The 13,563-nt window shown below is 48.3% G+C and overlaps 1 protein-coding gene across 3 annotated transcripts in view; it reads left to right on the forward strand.

The window, feature by feature from the left end:
* The window catches only part of PLXNA2 (plexin A2), a 324,357-nt gene that overhangs the window by 21,550 nt on the left and 289,244 nt on the right, over positions 1–13,563 (forward strand). For all 3 annotated transcript variants that reach the window (XM_075909971.2, XM_075909972.2, XM_075909970.2), the window contains exon 2: positions 11,024–12,300. In XM_075909971.2, the coding sequence (XP_075766086.2) occupies positions 11,113–12,300 (1,188 nt within the window). In that variant the 5' untranslated portion in view covers positions 11,024–11,112. The remainder of the gene's footprint in view (positions 1–11,023; positions 12,301–13,563) is intronic.

Genomic DNA, 13,563 nt, shown 5'->3' on the forward strand with positions numbered 1-13,563 from the left:
AAATTCAGGGGTGTTAACACTGCCTGCACTTTCAGACAAACAACTTCCACCACCTACGGGCAGCAGGAGAGTGCCACAAACCACTATTTACACTCGTACTTGTCCCGGACAAACCACTATTTACACTCGTACTTGCCCGTGATAAAGTTTTTCCTCACTGGGTGAGGGGGAGTGGCTTAAGCACCTTTGAACGGCAAAACCTTTGTTACTGAAATGCTAGTGTAGACAATCCCTCAGCTGCATGTCTTTGTGGAGTTCATGCTATATGGTGGCAGAGACTTCTGTAGTCTACAACTTCCTCTACCTTCCCCGGCAAAGCTGCGAAAGTATCCAAGAGCCCTGAAGAAGTGCAGAGCTACCCTTACTGACTCATCCAGGCACTCAGATCAGATGGCTCTTATTTGCTCCAGTTCATCAAAGATAAAAAGGGCTGAGCTTCTCCCCTCCTCTCTGAAGGGAAAGGAAGAAGATGTAACAACCATGTCTCAAAGGGGATGTCCTGGGAATAGCTGGCCCAGGAGCATACGAGGGCCAAACCTATGTGCTCTGTTTTGAGTTACTGCCTTGCTTTCAGAGCTTTCTGGCTAGTGCTAAGATAAGGTAGGAGCTGAATAAAGGGCAATTGTAATTGACAAAAAGCGCCCCCCTTGCATGTGCACTGTTGTGGGAGGCGAACTGCAAAGGGGTTATTTTGGATTGGATGACAGGTCCAAAGGGATTCCCACAGCCAGCTGACTTGCAGCTAAAATGATTACTCCTCTGCTCCTCTTTCATCTGCTCCAGGTAATGACTAAGTAACTGCCAAGATACATCCAGAGAGCAAGTATGCATTCAGTTGAATGTGGTGCCGTATCCCTTTTGTGTTATGTGAGAACATTGTAAGACAGTGATGAGTCAAAAATGGTATGAGGCTTTCTATTTAACTTCCTTTCTGGAACAGAGGAACTTCATTTTGACTCTCAGCCAGCAGCCAACAGGGATCAGAAAGGCATTTGGAGAAAAAGGCAGGGTTGTGAGGCCAGGCGCTTGCCAATCTGTGCGGGGTTGGATTACCCAGGGGTGTTTGGGGTCAGGATTAAGATGTGTTGCACAAGCTGGGCTGGAAAACTAGCCAGAGCAAGCTTTCTCATGGGGTATTGGGCATCGCTGATGCTGCTTTCCGGTATTTCAGCAATGCTGGTCCAAAACGAAAGGCAGAAATGAAGAAATGTAGCCGAATGCTTCACAAGAGTTTTGTCTCAGATGAGTTCTGGCTATGGAAGCAGGGTCAATAGCAAGGGGATTGGGAGCGTCTCTTGGAGCCGGTTTTAAATCCCCGATATCTATCCCTTTTCTTGCTGGGGCAAAACATTGTGCATGGATTTATGTATGTATCTATGTCCCAAGGTGCTGGTAAGGAGAGCTGGATATCAGAGCCTAGACCTGCTTAGAGAGGTCTCGGAGAATCTTTCTCCTTTGGCCTAAAACACAGAAGATGGCAGGCATACTATCTTAGGCCTTGCCTCTGGCAAAGTCATTTACGCTAGTAACTGCGAAGCTGGTGCAAAATGTGTTAGTGTAGAGGAAGACGCAACATGCCAGACGGTTGTGTATTGGACCCTGTATAAGTGAGTGCAGGGGGACCCTTGCTCATTGAATACAAAATGCTACTAAATGAGAATTCTTAGTGTGGTGTCTCCACGGCACTCAGGTGTAAAGAATTCTGTACCTTTATGCCAAGGGTGGGGAAACTTTTTTGGGTGGGAGAGCCTGCTGATCCACAGAACAATCAGTCGGGGGCCATGCACAAGTTAGAAGCAAAAACAAACAAAAAAGGTCCCCTGGAAACTAAAAAAACACCTCACTGACGTGACTCGCGACTGAGAAGCAGAAAAAATCTCCCCATGTTCCCCTTGCACACTAGAGCCGGGGGGAGGGGGCAGCAGACTAGTAGATTTTGTTCCCCCCCCCTCCCCCCCCCCGCCCCTCCCGGCTCTGGCATGAACTTCCTCAATGCTGGGGACCGGAGCTGCAGGGGCTAGATCCAAAGCCATGGGTTCCCCATCTTGCTTTATGCCTTTCCAAATGCTGTGGTCATAGGGTCATCCGGAGAGCGGGCTGGCTGAATGGAAGCTGAGCCCAGCCAATCTCTACAGGGGAAAAGGGGGTATTCATGAATAAATTAACCCCTGTATGGCTAGCTGTCCCCTTTTAAAGAAGATTCTGTCTTAATGAAGTGAACGCAGCTGCTGCACCAGCGACATCTAAATTGTTCCTTTGGTCCCATCACTTTCTGCAGAGAATTTTCCTTTATTCCTGTTTTAATTTTCCCTTCTTTATCGCGTGCATAAAATAACACTAATGACAATCTGTGGCGTCTGAGAGTGAGTGACAGCTGAAACAAGAAAAATGACTAATCGTGCCTCCTGCAGCCCTGTCACATGGAGATTAAATGGGTCCTTTTTGTTCCTCCCCCCACCTCAATGAGAATCATGGGCATTTGAATAATAATATTATAGTCTCTATTAGGATGACAGTGGGGGGGGAGGGGGGGGAATCAGCTCAGACCCATGATTATGCCTTCAATCTAATAATTATTTAAATACCAGATAACTCCTTTCATTCAAAGTGAGGCCTTTCAGCTACATGGGTTTACATTGTATCCCTGAATTTACTCTCCCTTTCACCTTGTATGGTCAAATGGATCCCAGATAGCTTTTAAGGTCACATTTAAGGCTAAATTATACCCTGCTCACAAAAACTAAAAAGGCATCAAATAGTATTAAGGGTCTGAGTTAAACATGCCCCTTTTCCCCCTAAGAGCACCCAACTCAGTGTTTAACACTTCCAGCTGTGAGTAGCTATCCTCTGACCTCTCTGCTGGCTCCAGATTGAGTTGAAAATTGCTCTGCTTGGGTTTTGAAGTTCTCTGTGCCACAAAGCCCTTCTTATCTCTACTGCACTAGACTCAAGCTGCCTTTCTGTGCCTTCTCGCAATCTGCTCATCCCTGCTGCAGATACCCCTGTCTCTGACACGCCAGGCCTTTCAGGACAATCTTGTACACTTGTATTGGCCGTCCTCTTTCACTGTCCTCTGAAAGTACTCCACCTTCTCTTGGCTATTTCTCTTCCTTAGTTAATATTCAGGGTAACTTTGCAAAACCCACTAAGAGTTTGGTTGTTGTGAAAGGCGCTATGCACAATAGGGCACCCTGCAGAGCTGGCCGAAACAGACCAACTTTGTTATCCACACTTTTCTGAACGTTGTTTGTGTTCCTAGTTGTCGTGCAACCTAAACTTTTTCAAACAAGGAACACACACAGATTTCAGAGCTAGGAAGCATTGTGCCCCACCGAAGAATTCTTTTTCCAGCCTTATTTTGTGTAGTGCCTCGTTTGATCAAACAGGCTAGATTTTGATACATGCACTTTCTCTCTCTAAAAGCTATTTTCCCCTCTATGACAAAAATTTCGTTGAAAGGTTTCTCGCTAGCCCTAAGTGAAGATAGGTACGATGGGATTATACTTGCGGCCCCCTTCCATCTCTGATTGGTGGTTTTAGGGTATTAAACGCTTTGATTAGGGCTTTCAAAGTAGTGCAATTCATTAGGGGGAAAGGCATGTTCTCATCATGTTAGCCCAAACATGATAATTCATTTGAGGTAAACACCTAGGCTGCATCTAGACTGGCAAGCTTTTCCGCAAAAGCAGCTGCTTTTGCGGGAAAAGCTTGCCAGCTGTCTACACTGGCCGCTTGAATTTCTGCAAGAACACTGACGATCTCATGTAAGATTGTCCGTGTTCTTGCGGAAATCCTGTGCTGCTCCCATTCGGGCAAAAGCCCTCTTGCGCAAATGCTTTTGCGTAAGAGGGCCAGTGTAGATAACGTGGTATTGTTTTGCGCAAAAAAGCCCCTATCGTGAAAGTGGCGATTGGGACTTTCTTGCGCAAAAAGTGCTTTTGCGGAAAAGTGTCCGTGCCAATCTAGACGCTCTTTTCCGCAAATGCTTTTAACAGAAAAACTTTTCCGTTAAAAGCATTTGCGGAAAATCATGCCAGTCTAGATGTAGCCCTAGTGAAGACAAGGCAGGTTGTAGTTTAAATATGTGTGAGCAGATAAAAGTAATCCTTGCAGTGTTTCCCTGTAAAATGAGCACATGGGCAGCCTCCTAGGAAAGATTCAAATGCCGCCCAGCTGATTAGCAGAGTGCACACAGTTAGCAGCATATATATAAATATATATATTTATTTATTTATTTTACTGGTGGTGCACAGCCACATATACCTTGGTACATATAGCAAAATTTAGTCTGCATATAGATGGGAAAAAATAGCGGGAACATTCTGTTACCTCCTACTCTTTACCTCAACCTCCTGATATGTATGAGGATAATAAATTGCCCTGTCTTTGCTAGGACTTTCCCATGTATTAGTTCACATGTGTTAAGACTGTACCCTTTTTCATGGGCTTGTCCACATGGAAAACTCAGCCGCTGTACAGCATTGTCCTCCACCTCTACAAGAAGCAATAACGAGGCTGGCAAGAGACTTCTCCCATCAGCCTAGCACTGTCCATATGGGGTGTAAGTTGATTTAACTGTGTCACACAGAGGTATGGATTTTTCAATCCCCTGAGTCACATAATTGGAATATCCCTAGTGTAGACCTGACCTCCGTGAAGACAAAACCATAGAGGCATAGACAAGCACACAGCTCCTCTTGCATATCAATGGAGTTTAAGCTCCCTTCTTCAACAATCACAGCCCAGGTTCCTTGGTTACTTGAACAATATTAATGTTGCACTCACTGGTCCCCTCGATAAATGTTTAGCCTCCTCTGCCCCTTCTCAAGGAGTGATGTTCACAGGTGCCCCTATTGCTATTAAGGGGAGAGTTCCTTTAAGCAAGAATTTCTCATGGCCATCTCCAATCCGGTGAAATTCTTTCTTTGCTTTTTAAATTTCCATCAGTACGATCACAGTCTGCCATGGGAACACCCCTTCCCACGCTATGGGGTGGAGAGAAGTGTTTTTTCGGCTGAACTGTGTTTCGTGGGGTGGGAGGAGGATCTAATTTGGTCTTTGAAGACATCTTGTTCTGAGAGATCCTCTCAGTACAGCAGTGATCAGAGTTCCCTTCTGACATGCACCTTCCCAGCCTATAACTCTGCTGTGGTTGGGGAGTATTGGATTCTGAGACGCGACTAAGGAATGGAATTCCGGAGTTCACTTGGTTCACAGTCACGGTGGGGTGGTCACACAAAAAGCTGAGTGCGCTGGAGTTATTCGGCAGACTGCCCTGGCTGTTGCTCAGTGGGATCCTTGTACCTGCACATCCGGAATGTGTTTAAATGTTTTCCTTTTGTTCCTTCCCTGCGTACAGTTTCCTGGCATTTCCTTCCGCCTAAAACAACAAGGCAGGACATTCCTAGCCTCCAACTCAGAGCTGATTTCGCATGCAGGCCCCTCAGTGTCTCCTCTCCGGCTGTGCTGTCATTTTCTCCAAGTAGAAAGCTGTCTGGAAAGTGTGGCACTTGCGATCAGGTCATCGGTGTTTATGCGGGTTATCTGCAGCTCCTGTGTGTCTGAAAAGCAGTGAGCAGCGTGGAGAGTGGAGACTTGGGAGCCACTTGATTCTGCCCTTTTGAAATGCTCTCTAGCCAGAAAAGGGAGCGTTTTAAAAACGTTTTGCTTGGAAAATTAATGAGAGGAAATGTGCAAAGGAGGCTGAGCTGAAAGGTTAGCTGGCAACTGGCTCTCTTCTGTTTCCACTCTCATTTCACGTTCAATGCCCAGAGATGATGACTCCTTCTGCCACAGCCTCACAGACCTCATACTGCCACAACCAGAGGTAACAATTAAGACACCGCAAAGGTGAACTGAGCATTTCAGGGAAGTATCACTTAAAGCAATTACAAGCTTCTAGTTTGGCTTCCTCGGCCCTGATTTGTCTCAGACTGGAAATGGCTGTTCTGGGACTGAGGTCTCTTTGAATGGTACATAAATGCCTGTCTCTTGCTTGCCAAGGTGAACAAGCTTAGGGAGAGACTATCCATTTGGTGATACTAGAATGTGAGCAGTGTCCCCCGCACCTGGACAGCCACACAAGAAAGAGTCAAATGCTGCCCAGCTGATTAGCAAAGCACCCACAGCCTGCAGCATGTATTTCTACTGTGGTGCACATCACAAAATTTATTCCATGCTGAGAGTAGCAGATTGTGAGAGCTAGCAATTTAAATACCGAAAACAATGTCAATCAAATATTCATTTCCCTGAAAGTGAGAGGTACTGAATTGGGGGTCACTGGAGAGTAAAGTCCTGTCTCTATTCCCGGCACAGGCAAGCATTCTTACTCTTGCGTGTGGGAAACCACATGTGAGAGACAGAGGAATTCATTCTGTGGCTTCTAAGGCCTTGCTTAATGATGATTCCTCTGGCATCGATATAACTGTGCAGGTTCAAAACCCTGGCCCAGTTGCTCTTCATTGGGACAGTTTACATGACTACACCTCGCCCTTCTGCTGCCTTGGTGCCCGTTCCAATTCACACCAACACAGCATGTCTACCCTAGGGCCGCTGCGCTGGTTGCATTGCATTTGCTGCATCCTGGCATGGATGCCAAACACCCAGAGTAGCAAAGACTTCACACTGCCGACCAATGGAGCAGGCAGTTATAACACAGGCTGCGTTTTGTAGCCTCCCTTCTGAGAGAGAGACAGTAAACCAAAGGCTGCCGTGCTAAGCTGGAGATGAGCATGTCCGGCCTGGAGGTAGCGTGATAAGATTTACAGCTGCAGTCGTCCCATCCTCAGATTGGTAAGGGATGGAGAATTATGCACTCAAGTCCCAGCTTTGGGTTGGAGGCAGCATTGACAGTGGGTAAAGGAGCAAACTAATGTGGTAGGATACCAGAGCTTTCTCTCCCTTTCTGACACTGATTTGTACAACCCTTATGCTCTGTACCTTTGTTTCCCCTTCTGTAAAATGGGATAACTTTGTCCAACTTTGCCTTTCTTCCCCTTGGGCGCGCTCTGCTCTATCCCACAGTAAAGTCTGGGCTACTCCAAATCGCTGCAGCCTGCCCTGGTGAATGGGAGACTATGGACAGTACAGCCAGAGTTGTATCCCGGTGAATTAACAGGGATGCTTGAAAAGACGGTGAAGCCCCGCCCCGCCCCAGAAATGCAGACCTTGCTTGTGAAGGCAGATCCCTCTGACTGCGCTGTGTCACAATCCTTAGCCATTCGCATTGCTTGGCACGCCACTTGCAGCATCACTGCATTGCTGGTTAGTACCTGGAGTGATGTGCATTGACACTTGCAACTGCATTAGCAGGCTCCTCTCCAAGAGTCCTTCTGCTGGACCCTGCAGGCTGTTTTGGAAAGGGGCCAGCACCAGCATCTGTCAAAGACACCACGGCAGTGTGAAAAGAAATAAGGGGGAGCTGGTTCTCTTAAAATCCCAGTTGTCAAGTGCAACTGCGATTCGATCCCTGGATTTCTCCTGGTGGATTATTCGCTAATTCAGGTAGATCTTCCTCTGGAAATATGCCTTTTAGGGCCATATGTGGATGGCCCTCATTTCCATAGGCTCTGAGATCCTCTCATAATCTTTATTGGATGTCGTTATCCTAGCAACACTCCTATGCAGTGGGGGAGTATCACGCCTGGTTTGTCAACAAGGAACTGAGGCACAGAATAAGTGAGTTGCCCAGGGTCACCCAAGGTATCTGTGGCAGAGTTGTAAAGTGAAATTGGGTCTCTTGACTGCCAGTGCAGTGCTCTACCCACTCCACCTTCATCTCTTCCCACTGGGATCAATTGTTTGTTTCCAGGTGGATCTGTATGATACCTGAAAGTTTACAGCTTTCAGACACCTCCTCTTTTACACCCCAAATTATCTCCACATACCACAAACGTTGTGTTTCTCTCTGTTGCTCCAATGAAACAATTTGCATGAGAAATGTGGAGTGATGAGACTCAGGCTTTTGTAGATGATGTTGGTCTTTAAAGCACTAAATCCTGCATTGTGCATTTGACCTGTTCTGATGGTCCTTTTAGTTGGATTAAAACATCAGGTTTGAAATACTTAGATTCCCTGGCACAAGTGCAATCCGATCCCAGCATGGCTGACTCAGAATTTTGGGGTTCAAATTTCCAGCTGTACCAATAATAGCACCAGCAGGACAGCGACTATAAGCCACAGAAGCCAGAGTCTTAACCAGTAGACTTGTTCTGAGCAAGGACAGGTGACACTGATTAAGAAAACAGTAGATAACCTATGTCTTTTCCCTCACCATCATCCTCACAGAGGAGACCTTAAAAACTAGATCCCCTATCCTCTGTACGTCTGTCCAAAAATGTACAGTTCTTTTCATGAAAGACTTTTCCCCGGCATCATTGTCCAGACTTTTCTTCCTTCCTTCCCCCACCCTGTAAGCCTTCCGCTCCCAGATAGAAGTGTAGTTTTATGACTTGGGAGAGCTGGTTTCAATAGCTGACTGCCTCTGTGACCCATGTAATCTCTCGGGGGGAAGATTGGCAAAAGGCAGCTAGATGCAAGTCAGAGTCAGCGGGCGTTGGTGCTTTTGAAAAGCTCTTGCCATGCCTCATGTCACCATCTGTAAAATACAAATGATGCTTTCTTTTTCCTACCTGGGATGCATCTATTTCAAGTGTAAGCTCTGTGCAGCAGTCCTTCATGGTGCAGCCTCTAGGAGTTACCACGGTATCACTAGTAGCGCTAAGAGGGGTGGCAGGTGTGTAGAACATGGGGACCCTTAGGTATAAAAGGCCCTATTGAAGTATATGGATTCCTCTGGTCTCATGTTTAATGGTCGCTGACTCACCTGGCTGAGGGCGTGAATGGTCAGGATAGAGCAGAGAGAACAACATAAGTGGGGGCCAGGGGAGTAGAAAGGCTTTAAAAAAAATCTCTATGCTTCTCTGAGTGTCCCGGAAGGGTGGACAAAACACACTCTGACGTCAGCCTGTCTCACGCAGACAGCGCTTTCCCCAGGCAAGCCTCCATTTCCTAAGGAAATCCCAGCTTTATGGTCCCTAATTTGGCTTGACAGCTGACTGAGCGTATGTGTTAGAGAAAGGATGTCAGAATGCTTCCAGCCCCACCCTGCTGCTGCACCCCAAATCCAGACTAGACCCCGTCAGCTTTGAAGTCGTCTAATTGTCCAGAGTGTGGGGGAGTGTCTGCGGGGGGGTAGAATGATCTCAGTAGCTTCAGGAGTCAGCTGCTGAAGGAGTAGGAGAAGCCAACTTCCATTCTCCATTTTCACACCCCTGAGTGAGAAAGTGCAGTAAAGTGGCAGTGGAGACAAGCCCTCAGGGTATGTCCTTGCTGCAAAAAAACCTGAAAGCCCCAAACCTCCTTGGCTGCAGGTCTCAGCACACCTGGGCCAGCTGACTCAGGCTGGCACTATGGAGCCAAAAATAACAACGTAGACATTCCTGCTCCAGAATGAGCCTGGGCTCTGAGAACCCTCCTTCCCTCTTGCTGGGTTTCAGAGCTCGGGTGGGGATGTCTTAGCCCTGCAAAGCCCACCCGCTCCGAAACTCGTCGCTGCAGGGATTTGGGTTTGTTTCTGCAGTGCAGACGCATCTTGTGGTTCACAAGCGTCTTTGCACTAGGAGCCAGGGTGTGATTCCCCCTTCCAGCAGATGTGCTAGCTCTCATCCAGCTGAGGTATTAAAAATAGAGTGTAGCCACAGCAGCATGTGCAGTGGGAGGGGCTAGCTGCTCAGAACTGGCATCAGTACGTCTCCTGGAGCTGGGAATCGCCTTGCTCAACCCAGCCTGCAAGGCTGACATCCTCTCGACACTCAAAAACGGGCCTTCTAGTGACTTTGGGAAATGTCATTCCCATCCTCTTGCTGCACAAAGGGAAGGAGCAAGGCCTCTCCAGTTGCTCCTCCTCGCTTCCATGCCTCTGCGGTTAGCATCAGACTCCTTATCCCCTTCTCAGTCCCTCCTTAGAAACCTGCCTACCTCCTCTTGGATCGCTCCGGTCTGGTACTGGTTAGGCCAAGAAGGGTTGGCGGGCTTCTACTTTTCTGTACAGCTCTCCTCCTTCACGTGCTGCCTCAGTTTCCCTACACACACACCCATTTGTCTGTTGCTTCCTGTCTGACACTCACAGTCTAAGCTCTGTGGCCAAGGGGTGTCTCGCTCTGTCTGGAGCACATGTAGCAAAACCCATGTTGCTTCCCTGTGGCTCGTTCCAACAACAGTAGCCTTGACGCTGCAGAGTTATGAGCTGGCTAACTGCCGAAGAATCTAGGGTCTCCATGCCATTGGACAAGTTGGGTTTCGCTGCTACGGGTACCTGTGCTAACTGGGGCATGCCGACACAAGCTGTAAGCACACTTCCAGTTGCAGTGCAAACAAACCTATCCTTTCCGCACCAAGCCACCATCCCCCTCCTGCCCAGACGCGGGTGGCTGCATTTCAGGGGTGGGTGAAGTCACTCTGCTCTGGGATCCTCCTGGCTGAAAGGCAGACGTGCACTTCCCCCTCTGCCGTGGCGAGAGGCAGAGAGGAGGCCCAGTTCTAGACATGGAAAGCTTTGTCCTATAAATGCAAGTTGTACTTCTCTGCATGAAGCTGTAACCTTCACCGTGAATTTAAATTTTACAGGATTTGGAGGCAAAACCCGCCTCTTCTCATCCTTCACCTACAGTCCCGCACCCTGTAGGAAAAGTCCCTTCAGCTAACATTTAGGTTGAGGGGTGGGTGCCCAAACTGTGGTATCTTTTGTCCCAGGGCTGAAGTTGATTATCCCATCCTGCACTCCATGGCACCAAGCACAGTATAAACAATTGAACCACGTAACAAATTAACGCGTAGAGGCGACACATCGAGCCTGACTGGTTTTCCAATAAGTTAGGAGCCCTGCTTAATGCTGGCTGGGATTAGAGATGTCCTTGCTTTATCTCAAGGACTGTATAACTAAAAAGCCTCTCTTGAATTGTATCTACGGGGCACGCTGGGTTTAATCCTTTGCTTTGTGTGTGTGTTTCCCCCCTTCCTCCAGAACCATGTGAGGAACCTCGCCAGGGCAAGGGACACCTACAGGGAGCTTGGAAGTTCACCTTCCCCTTCTCTTTACTACTCTGCCCCAGGATGGATCAGAGGAAAAACTGGCCTCGGATGCTGGACTCCGATGGCTGGTCAGCAGCTGTGTTGTTTCTCTTTTTGGTCGCACTTTCCCGGCACGCAGCCGGGACTGTCCTGTTCAACACCTTCCACTCCGAGAACCGTGACTGGACTTTCAACCACCTGACCGTCCACCAGCGCTCTGGGGCAGTCTACATTGGAGCCATCAACCGGGTATACAAGCTGTCCGGCAACTTGACAATGCTGGTGGCTCACAAGACTGGCCCGGAGGAAGACAACAAGTCTTGCTACCCGCCCCTCATTGTCCAGCCTTGCAGCGAGATCCTCACCATCACCAATAACGTGAACAAGCTGTTGATCATCGACTACTCGGAGAACCGGCTGCTGGCCTGCGGGAGCCTCTACCAGGGCGTCTGCAAACTGCTGCGGCTGGACGACCTTTTCATCTTGGTAGAGCCTTCCCACAAAAAGGAGCACTACCTCTCTAGCGTCAACAAGACGGGCACCATGTACGGGGTGATCGTGCGCTCCGAGGGCGAGGACGGCAAGCTCTTCATCGGCACAGCGGTGGACGGGAAGCAGGATTACTTTCCCACCCTTTCCAGCCGCAAGCTGCCGCGGGACCCAGAGTCATCGGCCATGTTGGATTACGAGCTGCACAGTGACTTTGTCTCATCGCTCATCAAGATCCCCTCGGACACGCTGGCCCTAGTCTCACACTTCGACATCTTCTACATCTATGGGTTTGCCAGTGGCAATTTTGTCTACTTCCTGACCGTGCAACCCGAGACCCCTGAGGGAGTCTCCATCAACTCAGCCAATGACCTCTTCTACACGTCCCGCATTGTCCGCCTCTGCAAGGATGACCCCAAGTTCCACTCCTACGTCTCGCTGCCTTTTGGCTGTGTCAAAGGGGATGTGGAGTACCGCCTCCTGCAAGCAGCTTATCTCTCCAAGCCAGGGGACGTACTGGCCAACGCCCTCAACATCACAGCCCAGGATGACATTCTTTTTGCCATCTTCTCCAAGGGGCAGAAGCAGTATCACCAGCCTCCTGATGACTCAGCTCTTTGCATTTTCCCCATCCGCACCATCAACACTCAGATCAAGGAGCGCCTGCAATCCTGTTACCAGGGGGAAGGCAACTTGGAACTTAACTGGCTGCTGGGGAAGGATGTCCAGTGCACCAAAGCGGTAAGGATGGTTGTGGAACATTGCCCTTATTGCTCTTGAGAAATCAATCCCACTTCTGACACCATTTGTGTAGGGACATATGGTCTTGGGCTTAAGACCTTGGACTAGAATTTTGTGGTGTTTTAGATGCTGCTTGTAATTATTAGAACTGGGAGCACAGGCTGTTGGGAATTTGGAAGCACAGGAAACAGGAAGGAGGTGGGAGGAGATGGGCCAGGCCTGAGTGAGAGCTACAGAGGAGAGCAGCAGCAGCTTTGTAGAGAGGTTTCACCTTTGGTAAATAAAGGCCTGTTGAAGTTTGTTACTACCTTACTTGCATGATACAACAAATTTGCAGGAACTGGATTCAATTCGAGGCCCTACCCCCAGACTCCCTGAGTAATCTTAGGGAAGTTGCATGATTTTTTTGTGCGCCTTGGTTTCCCCACAAACCAAACTAGGATGATAATCCTTCCTTCCCTTGATTCCCTAGGGCTGTGAGGTGGTGCTGGTGCTGAGGGTCACAGAACCAGCTTGGTAGACAGATAAAAAGTCACAGCTTGTTAGAAACATTTCTGCTATTTCCAGCTGTCCATTCAGATTCCAGACATCAGACTACTTCAAAGCTTGTCTCTTTCAGCCTGCGGCAGGAGAATATAGTGCAAACAAAACTAAGCAGGTGAATGCAAATGCAAGTTGCATATTCTGTGTGTTTACTTTGCTAGCTCAGATCTTGATTGACATACAGATTCCTCCAGAGTCATCCCAATCCCTGGAAATGCCTTTAACCATAATATGTTCAGTTTGGCTTCTGATTCTCTGGTACCAGGGATAGAGGGGGGATTTCAGAGCGACAGGTGAATTGCTAGTGCAGAGGATGGCCGTGGAATGGTGAGTTTTTCACATATATCATGCTGAAATTAATGCAGCCGGTAGGGACTCAGTGGCATTTGGTAGCTATTCAGTGGCTCCTGTGGGGGAGGAGTTATTGAACTGCAATCAAATCCTAGTTGGTATTGTGTCCACACTTCAAACTTGTGGCACTCATTAACATTCCTCATTGAGCAGCTCAGGCAAGGGATCCATGAGCAGTCCTTTGCTGTAATACAGTCTTTCATTTCAGTGGTGGTCTTACCCCCATTTCAAAGAGGGGAAACTGAGGCAAAGTGAGGGGCACAGTGAGTCTCTATCTGGTGATTAGTGGTTTTCAACCTGGGGGGGTCTGAGGAGTGTGCAAAACATTATTACCCTAGAACCGCGGTTTTCGACCTCTGGCCCTCAGGC

The sequence above is a fragment of the Pelodiscus sinensis genome, chromosome 27 (assembly GCF_052426305.1).
Source record: "Pelodiscus sinensis isolate ZL-2025 chromosome 27, ASM5242630v1, whole genome shotgun sequence".
Taxonomy (NCBI): domain Eukaryota; kingdom Metazoa; phylum Chordata; order Testudines; family Trionychidae; genus Pelodiscus; species Pelodiscus sinensis.